The sequence below is a fragment of the Dermacentor variabilis genome, chromosome 9 (assembly GCF_050947875.1).
Source record: "Dermacentor variabilis isolate Ectoservices chromosome 9, ASM5094787v1, whole genome shotgun sequence".
NCBI lineage: Eukaryota > Metazoa > Arthropoda > Arachnida > Ixodida > Ixodidae > Dermacentor > Dermacentor variabilis.
In genome coordinates this window covers 154,505,330-154,525,768 of record NC_134576.1, presented here as the reverse complement: position 1 = coordinate 154,525,768, position 20,439 = coordinate 154,505,330, and the positions used below count along the sequence as shown (strand labels likewise).

The following is a 20,439-nucleotide window of genomic DNA, read 5'->3' as shown; positions in this document are numbered from 1 at the left end:
CTGCGGGAGCAAACAAGGTTGGCGAAAGAACGTTCTTTTTTCAGTCACTTTGCAGTCATTTATGAACAAAGAACCCCAGAAGTTCTGGCGCTATCTATCAAAGGATAAACGGTGTATATCAGAGATAAAAGTTTCAGGTGAAAGTATTGTCGACTCAACTGTCATTTCTAACCATTTAATGCATTTTTCCAATCCGTGTTCACGCGTAGTTTCGCATGCACTGTTACAATCATATGGCTATGATTGTCCTATGCCCGAGGTAGAGATAACAGAGGACGGTGTTCTGGGCCTCTTGCATAGACTAGATGTGAAGAAATCACCTGGTCTTGACCAACTCTCCAATACCTTTTTGAGTAGATATGCTGTATGGGCGGCCAAATATTTACATCCTATTTTCGTTATATCTTTAAGCACTGCAGTAATTCCCGATGATTGGCGCTCGGCAAAAATCATTCCGGTGCATAAATCTGGCTCTACTCTTGAAATATGGTGTTGGGCTGCTGAGCACGAGGTCGCGGGATCGAATCCCGGCCACGGCGGCCGCATTCCGATGGGGGCGAAATGCGAAAACACCCGTGTGCTTAGATTTAGGTGCACGTTAAAGAACCCCAGGTGGTCAAAATTTCCGGAGTCCTCCACTACGGCGTGCCTCATAATCAGAAAGTGGTTTTGGCACGTAAAACCCCAAATATTATTATTATTACTCTTGAAATTAACACCTACAGGCCCGTCTCTTTAACTAGCACCTGTTGTAAAATGTTCGAACACATTATCTTTAAGGCCATTGTTATTACTTAGAAAATAATAATTTGCTTTATCCGCAACAGCATGGCTTTAGATCTGGTTTATCTAAACCCAACTTGCTGAAATAACTGATGAATTAATTGGTACACTCAATATAAAAGGCCAAATGGACGCTATATTCTTGGATTTTTCAAAGGCGTTTGATGTTGTTCCTCATAAAGATTTATTAACAAAACTAAATGCAATTGGCATTGAACAGAAAGTAGTGGCATGGATTGAATCTTACTTGAGAGATAGAAATCAGTGTGTTGCCATAAATGGGAGTGTCTCCGAAGATTTGGATGTGTACTCTGGTGTTCCGCAGGTCTCAGTCCTCGGGCCTCTCCTTTTCTTGGTATACATTAAAGATATTCATCTTTGCGTCGAACCACCAATCCAGAATAAACTATTTGCAGACGACTGTGTTGTATACACAGCCATAAATAACCGAGATTACCAAATTAAATTGAACAATTCTTTACGCTCCATTGATGCATGATGCGCAAGGTGGGGCTTAAGAATAAACACTTCCAAAACAGCTTCCATTACGTTTAGCAACAAAAAGAAGCCCCTTGACTTTACTTACTCATTAGGTAACGTTACCATCACAAGAACTGACAAATTTAAATATTTAGGCATCACACTTACCCTGCAGTAATTTCAATTGGGAGCCGCATGTTGAAATCATCTGTCGGGGTGCACTACAGAAATTGTAGTTTTTGAAAAGGAAACTGCGAAATACCCCTCCTGAAGTAAAACTAAATGCATACAAAGCGCTAATACGACCAAAACTGGAGTATGCATTGGTTATTTGGAGCCCTTGCCAACAATACTTGATTAACAAAATCGAAAGAGTACAGAATTTAGCTTTGCATTTTATTTATTCTGTTTACTCCCGTCACTCTAGTGTCAGCAACTTACGTAATAGGGCCAACCTAGAAAAACTTGAGCAGCGCAGGTATAATATCTAGATTAACATTTATTTACCAACTTTATCATGAGAACTTCAAGCTATCACGGGAACGATATCTTCAGGATCCTTTCAAATGATCAGAGCGAACGCACCACAGTAAAACTATTAAACAGCCAGTCAGCCACATCAATGTTCACAAGTTCTCTTTATTTCCTCGCGCAATTTATTATTGGAATACGTTATCCGAGGAGGCAGTGAACTCCGCTTCGCTGGAATCATTTGTTGAATGTATTAGTAATGTCAACTTTTGTTGAAATTCGAGTCCAAGTGGTGTACACACTGAGTTGATAATGTTGCCTTGTTCGCTTATTCATTTGTCATCTATGTCCAGTGTATTGCCATATTTTATTTCTCACTTTTGTATGTATTATATCTTTGAAATTATGTCAAGTAATTAGTTTAAATTTCCTTCTCTTGTTTGTATTCTTAGTATCCACTCCTGCATGGGCCCAAGAAGGGCCTGCAGTATCTGTAAATAAAAATAAAATAAAAAGTATACAAGCAGAGAGAACGAGGACGAACAAACGAAAACACCGCAGAAAGCTCCCAGACTGTAGCCATGGGGAAAGGAAACTGAGGAGAAGCCCTACCGCCTCCGCGCGCTAGGAGGAAAGTTTGGAGGAAATAACGTAGTACGTTCTCTTCCCTTTTTGCTGATTTTTTTTATTTCTTTGCCGTGGCGGTCACGCCTTTCGGGCCACAATGGCGACTTTGTTTTGGTTCTGTGCGCTCACACCGTGGCTCACACGTGTTGCTCCGTCGGTTTCGTAACGTGGCAAAGGCGACGCGTACGGGAAGGTTCGCGTTGGCCTCTGCGTTTTGTTGCGCTGCGTTAGTTGGACCGTGCTCTCCCGGATTTTGCTGTGGCCAGGTGGGACACGAGGAACTAAAGTTCGTGAATTGAACGCCCATGCAACGCTATACGCAATGTACTGCGCCACGGCAATGGACGAAGGAATATCCGCGGAAAGTATTGCTCTCAAATTTGGCGGAATCATGCTAACGTGCCATCGCAGGCTGAAACCGATGCGTTTCAGAATCTGTACAATGAACGCCTTGCAGGTCAGCGATTCCTGCTTTTGACAGCGCATATGGTGCATTTGCGGCACGTAGACGTACGTAATGAATGCATATATCGTGTTCGGTAGCAACTTGCTTTTGTGCATATTAAAACACATATGTTGCTTAGCTGTTGCTTGTTCCTCGCAGTACTCGCGACAGCACGAAGTGTTTTAAGCAGAGCGCGTTCGAGGTTCATGGCACACCTGCGTGCACAGCTGTGTACCTCAATACACATGCTGACAGAGGCTTTACGCAGAATATGTGGATTTTGCTGCCCTCGGCGCCGTGCGCCTGCCAGCCGACGCTCCATCCTGGAAGATGGGAAATAAGCGGCTGCTTTGACTTAAGGAACGAATCCTCCCTACGGCAGGTGTATCTTGTCTGTGCGCTGCAAGAGTCTGCAAGGCTCCACAGAACGTACGCCTGCGAACACATCAAACGGCTGTTCCATGGTCGCACGTAGGCCGGTTCTACGTGTGTACTGTTCTGCACCGTGCGCCGGCTATCGCAACACTTTGGTTACGTGATACTTCACTAACCGTGGTAAGAAGGCACCTCAGGTCACAGTCAATGAATCTAAACGCGGAGTCATAAATGACATAAGCTGCCTCCGCGCGCCGGCGCGCTGCGCGGCCACCCGAAGTTTGTTCAATAAAGCACGACGATTCCTCAAGCGAGAATGTGTTTGTGCTCATAAACTCCAAATGGATCGCAAATGGGTCAGCGTGTGGTACGAGTCTCCAGTGTGTTCTTGCAGTGCAGTGAGAATGCCTACATTTTTTTCGCATCGCCAGACGTCTAGCCCGCAGGACCGTCTGAGAGCCTCAGGAAGTCCAAGCAGAGAAAAGGAAGTACAAGGCAGCGATAAAGGTGACCTTTTTTTAAAATTGCGCAAGAACTGGGCAGCGGCCGGTAGCCGCGGTTGATGAGAATAGCTCATTTGGCTGGCCTGATAAAGCATGTTTATTTTCATGAAAGCCGGTAAAAGCAGCCGATTCGACCCACGGCCCAATTTGCGAAGTTTATTATGAACTTCTTTCAACATGGCTTCGGCTACGATAATGCATTGAGACATCACGATTTTGTTTAGTATTGCTGCGGAGCGCGCGCGTCCGAGCAGCCCGGTTGCGCGCAGCGTGGTTTCGAGAGAAATGTAAACAAGACAGGAGAGCTGGCCCGAGAGGCGGAGCAACGCCATGAGCAACGCCAACTTCCGGCTTCACTTTAGCTTCACAAAGAGTGACGTCAGGGCCTCTCCAGAGTTGCAGCAGACGACAGGCGCGAGTCCGTGCCCTGACGTCACGCGAGTGTAGAGTCACTCGCGAGTGGCGCTCGCAGCGCCCCTGTATCGTGAATACAGGGCCGAAGTGTGAAGGACAGATCACGTGGGAAGTGGGAAACCGGCAATCGACCATTGATTACTGTCGGATGACAGAAGGAATTTATGATAAGTTGAGAGAAATGGTCATTGATCAGATAGGGTTTAGCAACATTGGGTGTAACCATAAACGCATCATTTTGAAAATGGGATATGTAGTTGGGAAAGAGAGCAAGGAAAGCACAATGGCCAGTCCAAATTTGAATGCTGAACAAATAGCAAATATAGTCACTAGAGTTGAAGAAGAACTTGGCAAGTGGCCAAGTAAGGAGTGGGAATATGGTGAGCTTCTAAGTGTAATAACGACAGAAATACGGAAAGAGAAACATGTTCTTTGGAAAGGAAAAAAGAAACCGAAGAGCTGGTGGAACAAGGAGATACGAGAAACGATCGCCGAACGACAGAAAGCATCTCGAGAGCACAGGCAGGCAAAGAAGGCGCAGTTGCCACAAGATGAAGTAACCAGTAAATGGGAAATATACCGGGAGAAAAAGTCTATGGTTCAAATACTGGTGCAAGCAAAATTAAAAGGTGAAAGTGAACGTTGGTTGTCAGAAATATGAGAGAAAAAGAAGGCCGCACCTAGAATATTTTGGAATCACATAAAATTATTAGGCAGGAAGTCAACAACAATACAACAATGTATCCTAGACGAAGATGAAAACAGACTGGAAGGAGAAGCGGCAATAGATGACATCCAGAAAGTAACAGCCGAATCTTTCCAAGGTAAGGACGAGGTTGTATTTGAAGAAAAAGAAGAGCATGAAAGAGACCCAAGTGGTGCTGACAAATTTAGACTGGAAGAAAGCGCAAGAGAAAATTCCTAAGCGCACAGCCACAGGGCTAGATGAGGTTCCCGTTAGGCTGATAAATGAACTGGGACCAAAAAGTAAGGAAGCTCAGCTGAAAGCAGTGGAAAAAACTTTAAAAGACAGACGAATACCAGACAGTTGGCGACAAAGTAGAATAAATTTAATTTATAAAGGTAAAGGGGAGAAAGACAGAATTCACTCGTATAGACCGTCGACCATTACATCGGTAATATACAGGCTAGCAATGCAGGCAATCAAATTAAAGCTTCAAGCATGGGCAGAGAATAATGGCATTTTGGGAGAGCTTCAGAATGGCTTTAGAATAGGTAGGCGTTTGGATGATAACTTGTTTGTTCTTACTCAGTGTATTGAAATATCAAAAGCAGAAAGCAGACCGTTGTATGTGGCCTTTTTGGACATTACAGGAGCATACGACAACGTAGACCGCAACATTTTGTGGGATATTCTGGAAGGAGAAGGCTTAGGTAACGATTGTCTACAGCTTTTGAGAGAGATTTACCTAGAAAATACCGTTTGCTTTGAATGGGAAGGGATGAGGAGCGCAGAGAAAGTTCATATCAACAAGGGACTGAGGCAAGGGTGCCCTTTATCCCCGCTGCTGTTTATGATGTACATGGTGAGAATGGAGAGGGCGCTAGAAGGAAGTAATATAGGGTTTTTTCTCTCATACAAACAGGCAGGTACAGTAATAGAGCAGCAACTCCCAGGTTTATTTTATGCGGACGACATTGTGTTGCTCGCTAACAAGCAAAGTGATTTGCAACGTCTGGCTAATATCTGTGAACAGGAAGGCAACAATTTAGGTTTCAAATTTAGTGTTAGAAAATCGGGTGTTATGGTATTCAATGAAAACAGTGAACAGACAATGGAGATACAGGGCCAAGAAATACCTCGGGCAACAGAATATAAATACCTTGGTATATGGATAAACGAAGGCAATGGATATATGGAAACACAGGAAAAAAACCATAACAGTCAAGGGGAAGAGAAATGCAGCCATAATGAAGCACAGAGCGCTATGGGGATACAATAGGTACGAGGTCCTCCGAGGTATGTGGAAAGGGGTAATGGTTCCAGGACTTACTTTTGGAAATGCGGTTGTTTGCTTTAAATCAGGGGTACAATCGGGACTCGACGGGAACCAAAAGTCAGTGGGTCGCCTCGCATTGGGCGCTCACGGGAAGACTACAAATGAAGCTGTGCAGGGTGATATGGGCTGGACTAGTTTTGAAGTGAGGGAAGCTCGCAGTAAAATTGAGTATGAAGAACGGCTGAGGAATATGGAAGAAAGTAAATGGGCTGGGAGAGTGTTCAGGCAAAACATTGATTCACAGTGGAGGAAAAGAACTAGGAAGCTTACCAGTAAGTATGCGGCCTGTGGGGTGGGCAACACAGCAACAAAGAAGGTCAAGCGGAAAGTCGGAGAGGCTGAATTAATCTCATGGCTGGCGGCAATGGAAAAGAAACCTGCCATGAGTAACTACTTAAGAGGAAAAAATGAAATCAGGAAAGAAACCATTTATGATAACTCAAAGGGAAGCTCATTACTTTTCGAAGCGAGATCGGGATGCCTTAGAACATGCACCTATAAAGCGAGATATAAGAAGGAAGAAGAAGGATGTGCTTGCTGCGGTAAAGCTTGGGAAACGACGGAGCATACTTTATTAGAATGTGAAGACGTCTACCCAGCGGTCGATTTAAACACCACTGGCCTCCTTGAAGCCCTTGGGGTTCAGCGGAAGCAGTGGTAAAGCAAACAGGTCCGCAACAGACATTAGTAAGAGGCGATTGGAGGATTGGTGGAAGAAAAGTAGGGAAGCGACAAAAGACGGAGATGTACAAAAGCACAGTTCGCAATAGGGGATCAGAAAATTTGGACGTGGTAGTTCATAGTTTTTTTTTTCTTTTTTCATTGGTTAACCTAGGTAGGATATTGGGCAGCATAGTAGCAAGAACTTGGTGGCGCAACTCACCGCCCCGTTCCAAAGGGGACGCTCATAACATCCATCCATCCATCCATAGTTCGTTCTCGGGGTTAATAGGAGTGTTTGTCAGGCAATGGTCAGGTGTTAGGTTGAACTCTTCTATGTTAGGTTCACCCAAACGTCACGTCCGGGATGTCTTTCATTCTTTGTTTTTCGGGTCCATGATGTCACATCTGTCTTCGGTTTTGGCGGCAGAATGGCAAGTTCAAAGAGGAGCAAGGAGCTACGCTCAAACAACTGCACAAAGATGTGGATCGTTTATTTTTTGGGGCTTGTGCTAGCGTAGAGCATAAGGTATCGTAAGTACTTCAGTTTTCCAATTGATGTGCATCTACTATGCAAACCTACGATTTCGGCTGCTTGATACTGCTGATACTTCATTTCCAGGTTCCTTGCCAGCTTATTTTCCTTTTGACGCATCCCATGGACCGCCGCACCGGCCAGCCAGTGCTACAGTGTACTAGTGCCAAGAATGCATATTAGACGAAACTGTTTAGCTTTCAGACTTCTTAAGAGCCTTTTTCAGAATCACTTAAACGTAACATTACCTGGTTACGTTGCTGCTACACGGCAGAATGTGTAAATGGCAGATGACCCAATTGGCATGTGCGGGCACCTGCTGGTTTAGAGAAAATGAAGAGTATTCATCATTTATCTCGCAATGGAAACGCACATTCCTGACGCACAGGTCAAGTCTGCCGTCCGCCGACTAAGGGCGGTAGTGAATGAAGACTAAATGAGTGCTTTGCGGGGTCATTGCACGCGTGGGAAACAGCGCTCGTTTTACAGCCAAAGTAATATCGCTGCGCTGTCAATAGCCATTCTCTGCTAACCTTTCTCTGCAGCGTAACGCTCGAGTGCTCTGTGCAGGTGTGACGGAGGTTGTGTGTGCGGTCGGTATGTGTGCTTTTCTAGTAAAAAAAAGCTTCATCACAAAGTGCATGATCAAGCTGCGTGGTCGACCGTTCTACTAGATCGAGACAATCAATAACCGATACAAGCATGGACATACACATGCTGTTGCCAAATAAACCTTAAGGTGGGTCCATTTAATACTGGTGATTTAATCATAGATGAAAGACAGGGATGTTCTCTTTATGTGCTCGTTTCAAAGTAGGATAAATCGAAACTTGGCCAACCTATTTTACTAGTGTTATAAGGTTTTGTGAGAAAGGGTGTTGTGTATTACTTTGTAACTAGTGACTAAGAGAGTGGCATTGTCTGCCATCGCACGCGTATTTTCCCGGCTGGAAGTGATGTTCATGTGCTCACCAGTGCTTCAGGAACCCTCTGAGCGCTTACACGTTGATATTACAGCCACTTGTGAATTCTGGTCCTAATGTAAGCATTAAAGCACTCATTAACTTTATTCTATAGTGTATATTGCTGACCGACAAGAGAAGCTGGGTTTGGCAAGTTTTACATCTTGACACTAAGAACCTGTGGCATGATGTTCACGCAAAAGAACAGTGCAGGTGCCATCCTATACATTCGTTGTCCTTGCCTTGTTGTGCTTCTCGAGTCCTGAACATCACTGTCAGATCTTTTCCATTTCATCAAAATGTTAAACGTCTATGGTAATTGATGTCTAAACATTGTAGTACATATGCCTTTGTGCTGCCATCAGTGAGAAACAGGGGTCAAGGTTCCTGAACAAGAACAAACTTTAATTTAGCTTGTTTTCCATTGGGTGCACACTCAATATCTGCTGAAGAATCTTCCCTGAAGCCCACTGCGCAGACTGCTTTGATAGCCTTATCGTGGAGCGTCACTCAGTGATGCGCACAGCTGTGGCTGAAATGGCTATGGCACTTTGGCAAGCTGCAGACATGGTGGTTTATGTACTAAATAAGGTGTGTCCGATTTATGCCCAGTTTACTGCACCATGCGCTCCAGTCATTGTGTGCTGTCCCATAACCCTCAATTCTTTTGTGCAAAAGCATGCCGCTGCACAACAGTTCTCAATTGTGGCATGGTGTAGGTGATGTGCCACTGTGTTGCAGGGAACCGCTGCACCTGATCATTAGCTGGTGCTGCTGAGGTTCTCAGCACCATGCAAACGATGCTCACAGGGGTGATGTTTGCAGACACAGTGGGCACTTACAGTGGGCGTGAATGCACTCCATAACCTCTTTGACAAGGTTTCAACATGCAGCCAGTAAAGTGTCCAGCACATCGATATTTGTTGCGGGCACTGTTACTTTAACACTTCGTTAATATGTAGTTGGCGGGTAACGTGGATCAGGTATGCACTAATCGATGTACCAATTAGCCGACAATCACATGAGCGGCTATAGACTTACTGGGTAAAAAAACATGTTAATTCTCCCTCAAACACACACGCAGACAAGCTTTATTTGCGGGCAGGAAGCAAAAAACTTGTGACTTTCACTTGCGCCATAGCGACCTTGCAGTGGTGACGGCATCCTAAAACTCGGCAAGTCCGCCAGCCAGTTTCTCCATCAGTCCCCACTTCTCTGCAAATGCCCTGATGATGGTCAACACACTAGCCATGTCAGATACGGAAGGGCCATCATCCATGTCGTCATCCATAACGACGACGTGGAAGTGCTAGAAGCTATGGGAGCAGGAAACACGTCATGGCTACCGTGTTCTGACATTACTATCGGTGGCAACTGCAGTACGGGAAAGGTCTGTGTGCCACAATTTCGCTATCTATGGTCTGCAAGCACAATATTTTGCCAATGTCACACTTGTACACGCCAAAAAAATGAAGTAAATACTACGCATTAGCCATTTGGCATGCATCAAGTGGCTACGGTTTAAGCAGTCATTCGTCAGTGTCATGCTTGTACCCTCTGAAAAATGAAGGAAATACTACGCATTAACCGTTTGGCATGCATTAAGCAACTATGGCTAAGTGCTCAGTCAATACATCATGTTGAATGGCGACAGGGCAGGGGATTCATTATGACTATATTTAAATTGGAATTGGTTATTAAGTGGGTACATACTGAAACATGCATATTGCATGTTTCTTGTGGAAAATGCACGCGGGCGCCCCGACGAAGACGACGAATGCTCTCTGGCTCTCGAGCTGTTGGCTGAACTGACCAGCACTGCATTATCCTTTGTAAATAGTCTCCAGTTCTTAATCCTTTGTTCCCGTAGCATTTTGGTGGAGGGTGCCGTTCCCCGTCCTTGCCACTGAGCTCCGCAGCAGCTGCACTGTCCTGCTTTCCGCCATGGCTCCCGGTGACGACACCTCATCTGCTTCTACTCCTGCGACCCTGCCAACAACTTACGTTACGGTTACTAACCCCCACGATCCTGGCATATTCTCCGGCCAAGATAATGTCGATGTTGAGGACTGGCTCAACCTATATGAGTGTGTTAGCCAAAACAACCGCTGGGACTATTATGCTAGCAAATGTCCTATTCTAGTTGGGCAGAACTCCTCGTGTCCGGTTTTGGACACATGAGAATGAGATCTCTAGCTGGGATGCTTCAAGGAGAAGCTCAGTGACCTCTTTGGAAATCCCACCGGTCGGCAGCTGGCTGCTAGAAAAGAGCTTGCTACCCGAGTTCAGTCTTCTACTGAATCGTATCATACGTACAAGAAGTGCTCGCTCTTTGCCGGAAAGTCAACGACAAAATGTCTGAGGTTGAGAAAGTAGGCCACGTACTCGAAGGGATCGCGGACGACGCATTCAACTTGTTGGTCTTCAACAATGTGTCCACCATCGACGTCATTATCAAGGAATGCTGCCGCTTTGGGCTCGCCAAAGGTCGCCGCGTCATTCCACAGTTCTACCAGCTCCCTAACATGGCTGTGATGACGTCTGGCATCAACCTGACTGCTTAACCACCCTTAAATGAGCACGTCACACTATTGTTTGCCGTGAAATCGAGGCTACAAGTACTGCGCCATTCCACCCATGCCCACTTTACCCCACCATTGACCAACCAGCCCCAGCGATCTCTCTCATTCAGGCAGTTGTGTGGCAAGGATTTGCCAACCTCGGTTTTCCTGCTGCCTGCTCCGTCTCCCCACCTGACGCCCGACTGGTGCTGACAGCTACGCCTCACAGCAACCTGTATTTCCCTCCCAGATACCGCAACCCTACCCAGTGGAGAACTCCAGACGACAAACCCATTTGCTTCCATTGCCTCCGCATTGGCCACGTCGCTCGCCACTGCCGCAGCTCCTGGACGTCGCCGTATTCGAGCTCCTTTTCCCCATCTCCTTGCCCATATGCCGACCCGCGCCGTTACTCGTCTCACCGTATGCCTCCTACCTCAGGCGTCGCCTCAGCACCGTCGGTCCCCGTTGAACCAGCCACACCTCTATTCGTCGCCGACCTGTTATGGACCCTCCCAGACGGAAATCTAGACCAGGCAGCTCCTGGGGGTAGTGCTGCATTATCTTTGTCGTGTCAAAGTCCTCCATTGAAGCTCCCAACGAACCAGAACTTACATGATGTTCACATCGACAGTGTCCTTTTGACGGCGTTATTAGATACTGGAGCCCAGGTGTCCATAATGAGTTGTAAGGTCCGTAGTCGACTGAGGAAGGTTCTCATGTCTCCTACTACTCGAGCTGTACGCATGGCCGATGGTAGCACTGTTGACGTTGCAGGAATGTGTACTTCCCCTATCAGTATCGCCGACCGTCACGTTCCTGTTCTTTTTACAGTGCTGACCAACTGTCCCCATGACCTAATCCTCGGACTCTTACTTCCTTACAGCGCATTCAGCTTTGATCGACTGTTCTGCCGGTACCCTTTGCCTCGAACTTCCTCTACTTGTGGATATTCGTGCCGAACTGCCTTCATCCACCTAAAGCCTAAAGCCTTGATTTTCGTCAATTTGCTATTGTCTTTTCTTGTGCCCGATGGTGATTACATTGTCGTGCCCCACTCCGTCGTCACCGTCGCCGATAACCGGACATGCCTCCCCGTTGTCAATTTTGGCCTGACAAAGGAAGTTATACCCCAAGGCATATTGGTTTCAATGCTGCGTGCTATAGGAGATGACCACGTCACAACGTTTTCAGTAGACCTCTGCTTCGATTCTTCACCATGTCTACAGGATGCTATTTGCCCTGACGCAACATTTTGTCACATGATTACTACGGACCTATTGCTTAAACAAGCAGCAGATCTGTTTTGCCTTTTGGTTTTCTACCACTACACCTTCGACCTCAACAATTTCCGATTAGGCCAGACTTCAACTGATAAGCATCACATAAATACTGCTGATGCCAGTCCTATTCATCGCCGGCCATATCGAGTTTCTGCTTTAGAGTGTAAGTTTATTCAAGATGCTTGCAAAAGGTATTGTTGAACCTTCGTCGAGCCCTTGGGTCTCACTCATGGTACTTGTTAAAAGAAAAGATGGAACATGGCGTTTCTGCGTAGATTATCGTCGTCTAACCACATTACCAAGAAAGACGTCTACCCCTTGCCTCGCATTGACAATGCCCTCGAATGTCTCCACGGTGCCAAATACTTTTCATCAATAAACGTCCGGTCTTGGTTATTGGCAAATTTCTGTGGATGAAAAGTACCAAGAGAAGACCGCGTTAGTGACCCCTGATGGTCTGTATCAATTCTATAACAAGGTTTTACTTTACTGTACAATGGTAGTATTTATTATTATTATTTATTTATTTATATTTAAAGCTCTTGGCAGATTTGCCTGACTATGCTCCAGGTCGAGCAGGCAATGTCGTTTGTGGCTCAACTTTGTGTAAGTGTTTTAGAACTTTACAGAAAGCATAAGAAGCTCGCACTGATTAAAAAAAGCAGCCATATGCACGAGGCCACTGAGTGATCTAGTCAAGCAAATAACACGGCCTGCACCTCATTGCTTGATTGAAAAGTGCGAGCAGCGTGTGCTGCATCAGCATCCATGGCACTGTTTATCTGCTGCACCGGCACCGCTGCCCCTTTTAAGCACCTGTTCTGTGTACCGCACGAGTATCTAGCGATGTCTACATTGACAGCTTTCTCAATCACCTCTCAGCATCAGTACAGGGTGCCATTGTTTCTAAGAGTGCTGTGCTGAATCTTTTCATGTTGTCAAAAGTGATTAGAAACAGAATTACACTTTGAGTTTGGTTGTCCTTCATTGACCATATTTGCCCTGTCATTTTATAGCTGTTCGATTCGCCAGCACCATTTGAAACAGTTCACATGGTGCTGAACCCTACCATTCATTTCAGTGCTTCATTGATAGTGCCTTCTAATCCTTGCTATTCATTTCAAAAGGTGCTTGGTTGGTTAAAAATTTTTCAGCACCATCCCTCGGTGCAGCATGTTTCATGGATTGCTACCTTGGTGCAGAAGTACAGGTGCTAATCAACGATGCAGCAGACAAGACACCATCAAAACCCCACTTACACACATCTTCTTCATCTACGCTACGCTCTGTGTGTTGTGCTTTGCATGCATGTACACTAGCGTGTTCTGTATTTGCCATTAGGCTGCGAATCAGCTGTCTGTACTGATCAATCCAATGCTACTGCAGATTAAATGTGCCTCTGTCAATACATCTGCATTGGTAGTTTTCTTCTGCTCTTATTGCCTTGTAAAATTTAATACAGAAAAATAATTGTCTGCATTCTTATTAACAAAGGCATGACCAGTTCATTCCAAGATACTGACGTTCACTTACATGATGCACTTTGCTTTTATAAAATGCTGTCTGATCATCTGTAGCGAAAAAATTGATATTTGTTAACATATAGCATGCATTTAAACTACTTCTCTCATCGGCAGAACTAACCGTACCATTCCAAACATTTACTCATTTCTCTACATTATTTTTTGCTTCCAGTACAAATGGGACATTGCTTTCCACTATTTTTATGACCAATGAGCTCAAGACATCGGCTTGTGACCCATTCGGCAGAGTCTTTAATCAATGGCGTGTGAAATGCACGTGAATGTTGTTTGTCTCAGTATTCCTTCTCTTTCCAGTAAGCAATGCTAACGACTCAAGAAAAAAACATTTCTAATAATTTACAACATATATTAGGGAAGGAAACAACGTTAGTTGCATGCAAAGGTCATAAATATATGCAGGGTGTCCCGATTAACTATGATGCACCAATATTTTTAAAAAAAGGGCAATGCATTACTAAATGAAACCTATAGTCGGGTACAACTTTAGGAAAAAGGGGAGGCCCCTCCCAGATGACCAAAGGGCGACAGCCGATTGCTTCCGCGACTAAAATAGTCCGGCTCGAAAAATCGTGCTCATGAAACATGTAATTCTCGGTATAAATAAGGACTTTTGTATTTTGATGACTGGTTTAGTTGAGCTCATCTGCTACAGCACATGCCGGATAACGACAGAAAAATAACCCCGTGCTTTCTACAACGCTGCCTGTCGTCTGCTCTTTAGCTACATTGCAAGTGACAAAAGTAGAAAGAGCAGCTCTGCATGGCTTTTGTGCTTGATTACAAGTGCATGGCATATTTACTACTCATTTTCCGAGCTTAAAATGAATCGGTTGCTACTGAACAAGTACTTACATAAAACAATGCATTTATCGCAACCGTTACAAACCTGGGGCGAGAATACGGTCGAGGCAGGAAAGGTACAAAAATGCTACATTCATTTTAAATAAATACTCTTGGTTTTAAATAGCATAAAAAATTTATATATTTTGGTTTTGTGTTTTCACAAATTTTTTTCCTTTTAATTATTATTATTATTATTTTGCAAGCCTGCAATCTCGCGAGTTCACACAAGGCATTCCGTGCGAGTTTTCTGCCATGGAGCCCAGCGAGCTGACATCGGACTTTGTTGCCGAATGAGCCTTGTGTTGTCTCGATGTCCACGCCACCAAGGAGCCTCGACAAGAACAAGAGTGGCCATCTGAATAGCAATTCACGTAACATGACCCTCCACTGCTACACATATTGGCATAACAGGGAGCCTGAATGCAGCGTGGAGGCCACGACCAAGTTTGCTGCCGAGATGCTCGGTGTCAAGGTGAGGAAGGAGGTCGAAGCATCGCATATTTCGGGCGGCAAACTGTCGAAGCCCTCGGGAAAGCACCCACAAAATGCGGAGAAAAGAAGACGCAGCACAAAGTATGGCAGCTTCACATGCACGCTGAGGTCATCTGTGCACAATTTTTTTCACCGCGACAAGATACCAACAGTCGAGAAGACAACGAGTTCTCGAAGCGTATGGATCTCCCATCACTAAAGCCATGTACTGTGCGTCGCCTGCTAGTCGAGATCGAATTCAAGCAGGAGAAGAGGAGCCGCAATTCGCTGCTTATCGACCGGCATGACATCGCTGAATGGCGGAATCGCTACCTTTGTGATGTGGAGTGTTACTTGGCAGAAGGCCGAAAGATCTTTTTCCTGGACGAGACATGGGTGACGGTGGGACACACACCGTGGTGCAGAAGAGCGGACGCCTGTACGCTTGAGCAACTGGCCTGTTGACGGATCTGAAACAACCTTCTGGAAAAGGCCAGCGCCTGATTGTGACGCACATCGGCAGCGAGGATCGCTTCGTCGACGGCTTCTTAGATGTATTCCAAGGCCAAAAACAGGCGACTACCACGAAGAAATGGACGGCAATCGCTATGAGGGATGGTTTAATGACGTACTGCAGAAGTTGCCAGCTGGTAGTGTCGTCGTTTTGGACGATGAACCTTACCATAACCGGCGAGAAGAGAAATTGCTGACGACAGCTTGGAAGAAGGAAAACATACAGGAGTGGATCAAAAGCAAAAACATCACCTACAGTGAAAGGATGGTGAAAAAGCTGCTGCTTCAGTTGGTAGCATCTGCAAAGCCACACTTTCTGAGCTACATCGTAGACAATGCAGCTGAAAGGGCCGGTTGCATTGTACGCAGGCTCCCACTGTACCACTGGGGAATTAATGCTATTGAGCTCGTGTAGGCAAAGGTGAAAAATGACATCGCTGCGGACAACAGACACTTCAAGCTGTCCACGGTCGAAGATGTCTTGAGGGAAAAAATCAAACAGGTAACGGCCGAAGACTGCAGGAATAACATTCACCATGTGATGGACCTGGAGGCAAAGTTCAGGCTTGACACGTCTGGGAGTGACCACATCCAACTGATCATCATCCGACTGGGTGGAGATGACACTGAAGAAAGTGACTCTGACTGCGAGCTGTCCGGCATTGAGCCACTCAACGAAGCATAAAGGCTTCTTCTTAGCGAAAGAACAGCCCTTATTGGGGCTACCAAAATTTTGCCGGTGGGCTCGTAGCAGTCAAACATTCTCCCATGAGCTCTCAAATAAATAAGCAGTTTATTTGGTGACATATTCCTTTTAATGGAAGCTCAATTCTGAAAAAGCAACATCCTGCACAGATCATGCTCAGTTTAAGTACTGGCATGGAAGCATGCTTAAATGTTGGAAAATCTGAATGCAAATACAGTTATTAGCCCTGAATAACTATGCAGGGCCCAAAATGCTCATTCGGGCAGCCACTGTCCAGCTTGACATGAAAAAGCAGTAGTCGACGCACCTCCCATGATCCTGAAGGAAGGCAAGGCTGTAGAAAGAACCATACCAAGCCGTATGCGAAATGCAATGTAGGAGTTGCGTACGAAATCTCCTTGGTATGTGGCAAGTCCTACATAGACGAGAAGAAAGGGGTTATTTCATTTATTAAGCACAAGTAGTTTCCCCTATGTTGTCCTTGGTGTCAGTGTTTGTTCGCTTCTTATAATATGACTAAGTCCTACATAGGGCAGATGGGACGGTGCCCGAGTGATCTAGCCAGGGAACATGAACAAAAGTTAATGAAAGATGAATTGGCGCACTTCCCTGTGCACCACTTTTCAAGAAGATGGGGAGAAGCCAGGACCAGACTGCACGTGAACTGATGGAGGCATATCACATAAAAAAGAAAGGCAAGGCTGTGTTAGTGACATTTCCATTAGGTTGTTTCAATCGGAGATAGATATCTTTTATAATTGGTTGCCCCGCTAGGCTGATGAGTGTTCTTGCTTGCTGCGTTCCACATGTTCTATTTGTCTATATACAGTCGCCGATTGATTTTTCGGACTCCAAAAATTTGGACATGCTCGATTATTCGGTCTGCTTCGTGGCACCGACATTCTCGCTATAGACCATAATGTATAACAACTGCCGAAAGTTCGGACACCTTGCAACCTCTCGTCTGATTTTTCGGACACTCCTTGAGCCAACTCGATCAAGAGCACTATGCACCGACCCTGGCCGGTGCATGGTTTGACTCGCTGAACGCCATTGTTGTTTTGAATGGAGCCTCCTTGCTGCCCCACGAAGTGGCGCTACAGCAAGTCTCCGCTCATCATCATCGTTTCTGCCTGGTTCGTGGCTACAGCCATTGCTACAGCAGTTCCGGTCTCAGCTTAGTAAGCCATGTCAAGACAATCCAGCAGCTGATTTGTTTCTTCGTGCACGATGCTGTGAGTAGGCGACGTTTTTCGTTTGTGCGACTGGTGTCGGCGTGACGGCTCGGTGATGTTTGCTTTGTGTGCTGGGTCAAGGTTGCGGTGATCCAACGTGGCATACAGAAACATAGCGTCAAGTGTCTAACTGCACCGACAGTGCCCGCGCAGACTGCGCTGGGGAATGCCAGCAAGCGGGTGCCAGAAGGCCTAGGATTTGTCGCCTTCCGATATGCTCCCTACTGACGCCGAAAATGTTCGTCCGAGCATTGCGATTCCGGACACCGTCTCATTTGACAGTTTCACAGATGCTGACACTGCTGTACTGAGGTGCAGAACTCGACGACGGCGAGATCATTCGTCAGGTTTCTGCTGCATCACCGGACGATGACTCCGAGTCGAAAGATGATGCACCATGTGCTACGCTGCCGTCGCATGCGGAGTGTGTACAAGCTGTGACTGTACTTTCAGCCGCCTATAGGGACTGTACGACCCTCTCCGAGATTCAGGCTTATCTGATTGCGCGTAAACAGAACAGTGTGCAACGGCATGTTCACGATTTCTTCAAGCCTAATGCCGAGCCCGAATAATTGAGTGGAAATAAAGGACTTATTTTTTTTTTTCTTAATCTGCTTTTTCGGACACCTGTTTATTCGGACATTTCCGCAGCCCCTTAACCCTGTTATTACGCTAACATTAAACTATGCTGTCTAATATTAGCCGTGAAGGAAATTCAGGTGAAGAGGACACCATTTAAATGCATATGGGTAAAGGATAATCCTTCAATGGCCATTATTTTCAATGACGCTCTTCAAGGACCCTGTGAGGTAAGAATAAATGGTCGGCGACTGTGTTGCCACAGGTTGCTGTGAATAATCCAGTTGAGAGTTACTGCCCGTGTCGTTTTTGTGTTCTCTTCCGCTGTCCCCGTCTTTATTTGCAGTCAATATGATATGCAACACCCCGGTCGCAGGCAAGCATGTGCTGCTGCCCTTCAGTCGCGCCACTCCTATTGCCCTGGCGTATTCTATGTAGACGTCTCGGGCCCTTCCCCTTCGGGTCACTTCACGGCCGCTGTGATCACTGAGGGTCACCATATCGATGGCCTCTCCTTTAGAGTTGACACTGTAACTCATGCAGAGGAGGTTGCCATCGCTTTGGCAGACTCCCACCCCACCACTCGCGCTATCTTGAAAGATTCGCACTCAGCCTGTTCTTGATCCATCCAGGGTTCCATTGCCCCACTGGCGGCTAGTCTCTTTCAGGCTGCCTCCTGGCACTTCAACCCTCACTCCATCAGAATAATCTGGACCCCAGGCCACAAAGGTCCTCCCGGCAAAGAGGCGACAAATGCCACTGCCCGCGCTTCTCTCTTCTGGGCTGCTGCTCCTCCATGTCCCGAATCGGATCCTGGAAACTCGAGCCTCACACGCTAGCGCTACAGCAATACTCTGAGTTATTATCGCACTTTGCGCCGACTCTACCCTGAACCTGCAGGCGGTTTGGCGAAAGCGGATGAATGACTACTACGCCGCCTTCAGACCAATACTTTCCTTAGCCCGGTGGTCACCCGGCACTTGAATTCATGCCGGAAATCTCTGGCACATGCACAAATCGTCAAGTTCTCGCCGACACTTTTCACGTCGTGGCTTTGTGTTCCGCTACCCCACTCTCTTTCTCATCCCCTTTCCCATCCCTGCTAGAGAGGCTTGGGAGAAGTACCTTCTTGGCTGCTCTACCTTAGAAGCTCAACGTTCACTGGTGGTGCGTGCCCGGGCAGTGACCATCTCCAATGGCGTTCCGGACTAGGGGCTACCACTCAGGCACACAGCAAGCAAGTCTCTTATTAGCTTTTCGAATAAAATGTTTCTACCACCACCACAAGCTGCCTCAGTGGAGCGTCGCTGCAGTCTTTCGCTAGCGAGGGCGGTCAGTGTATGCGCCCTCTTTTGCCTTGCTCTTTCCAAGATCGCTGCCTCCAGTGACATGTTCTCGACCATGCCGTGCACTTCAACCATGCCTTTATGTTCGTCTTTGCAGCGCAAGCCACAAAAGCGATTTCGCATAAATGAAGGTTAATGTTTGCTAAAAAAAGTTGCAAGTGCTGACCCATTTGAAAACCCCGCACCGTGGGAGAATGTGGTGCACGCTGTTAGTAGCGCTGTGCAGGGCGTTGGTACAGTACTTCAAGGAGGTTTAGAAACAAAATGCTGGAGGGGCAGCCCCCATAGTTTCTTACCAGCACAGGTGAAGCCCGAGTTTGCCTATACTTCTACTGTGAAAGAGGGCCACAACAGGTGAAATTTCTCACAACTCGCGTTCATTTGGTCAGTTATTGCAAATGCTAGGGGTATTAGAACACAGAAGCTCTTAAGTTATTGCCCAAAATGTTACCTTTGGTTGCGTATTGATATCATGATGTTCCGTAAAATTTGAAAAAAGCGTATTTCTTCTGAAACTAGTGACAGAAAAAAGACGTCCAGCGATATCTCTACAGCTAAATTAAACATCCTAAACAGCAGAGTGGGAAAAGAGCACTTTGTATATTCCCCGCGATTTGCTAACATTACTTCTTTCCTATGCTAAGATGGCAGCGGTTCAGCTTCACTTTTGAGACGGCATCTCCACTCCAGCAAATTTTTTCCAACTGTAGCGTTGGTGTCAGAAAAGATTGCATGTGGAATGCAAGCTTGCTGGCTATCACGTGATGTTCCCCAAGACTGCGCTTTATTTTTACTTTATAAAAGTGATCAATGGGTGTTTTTATCTTGCTTCATTACCCTGAATTTGGCCAGAGGGCACTGCAACTACGAAAGGACCGCTCCCCTAAGCTAAATGCATAACTAAAACGTGAAAATCACCCACCACTCCACTGTGGCTTAGCAGAGCAATTCTGAGCAGAGCGGACCTCAAAGATTCTGAACTAAAACTCTCTATTGTCTAGTACACTCTAGTCATGACATTTCAGTGCTGCAGCAATGGTGCCCTCTGTGCATATGGGCAATTTAAGTGCATATGGGCAAAG

General features: G+C 46.0%; 1 protein-coding gene across 1 annotated transcript in view; it reads right to left on the bottom strand.

Annotated features, from left to right (window-relative positions):
• Positions 1–8,660: 8,660 nt before the first annotated feature.
• Positions 8,661–20,439, bottom strand: part of LOC142557859 (transmembrane protein adipocyte-associated 1 homolog) — a 210,713-nt gene continuing 198,934 nt past the window's right edge. Inside the window, exons 12-13 of the mRNA XM_075670076.1 lie at positions 13,654–13,691; positions 8,661–12,527 (exon numbers count right to left, since the gene is read on the bottom strand). Of these exons, the coding sequence (XP_075526191.1) occupies positions 12,416–12,527; positions 13,654–13,691 (150 nt within the window). The 3' untranslated portion in view covers positions 8,661–12,415. The remainder of the gene's footprint in view (positions 12,528–13,653; positions 13,692–20,439) is intronic.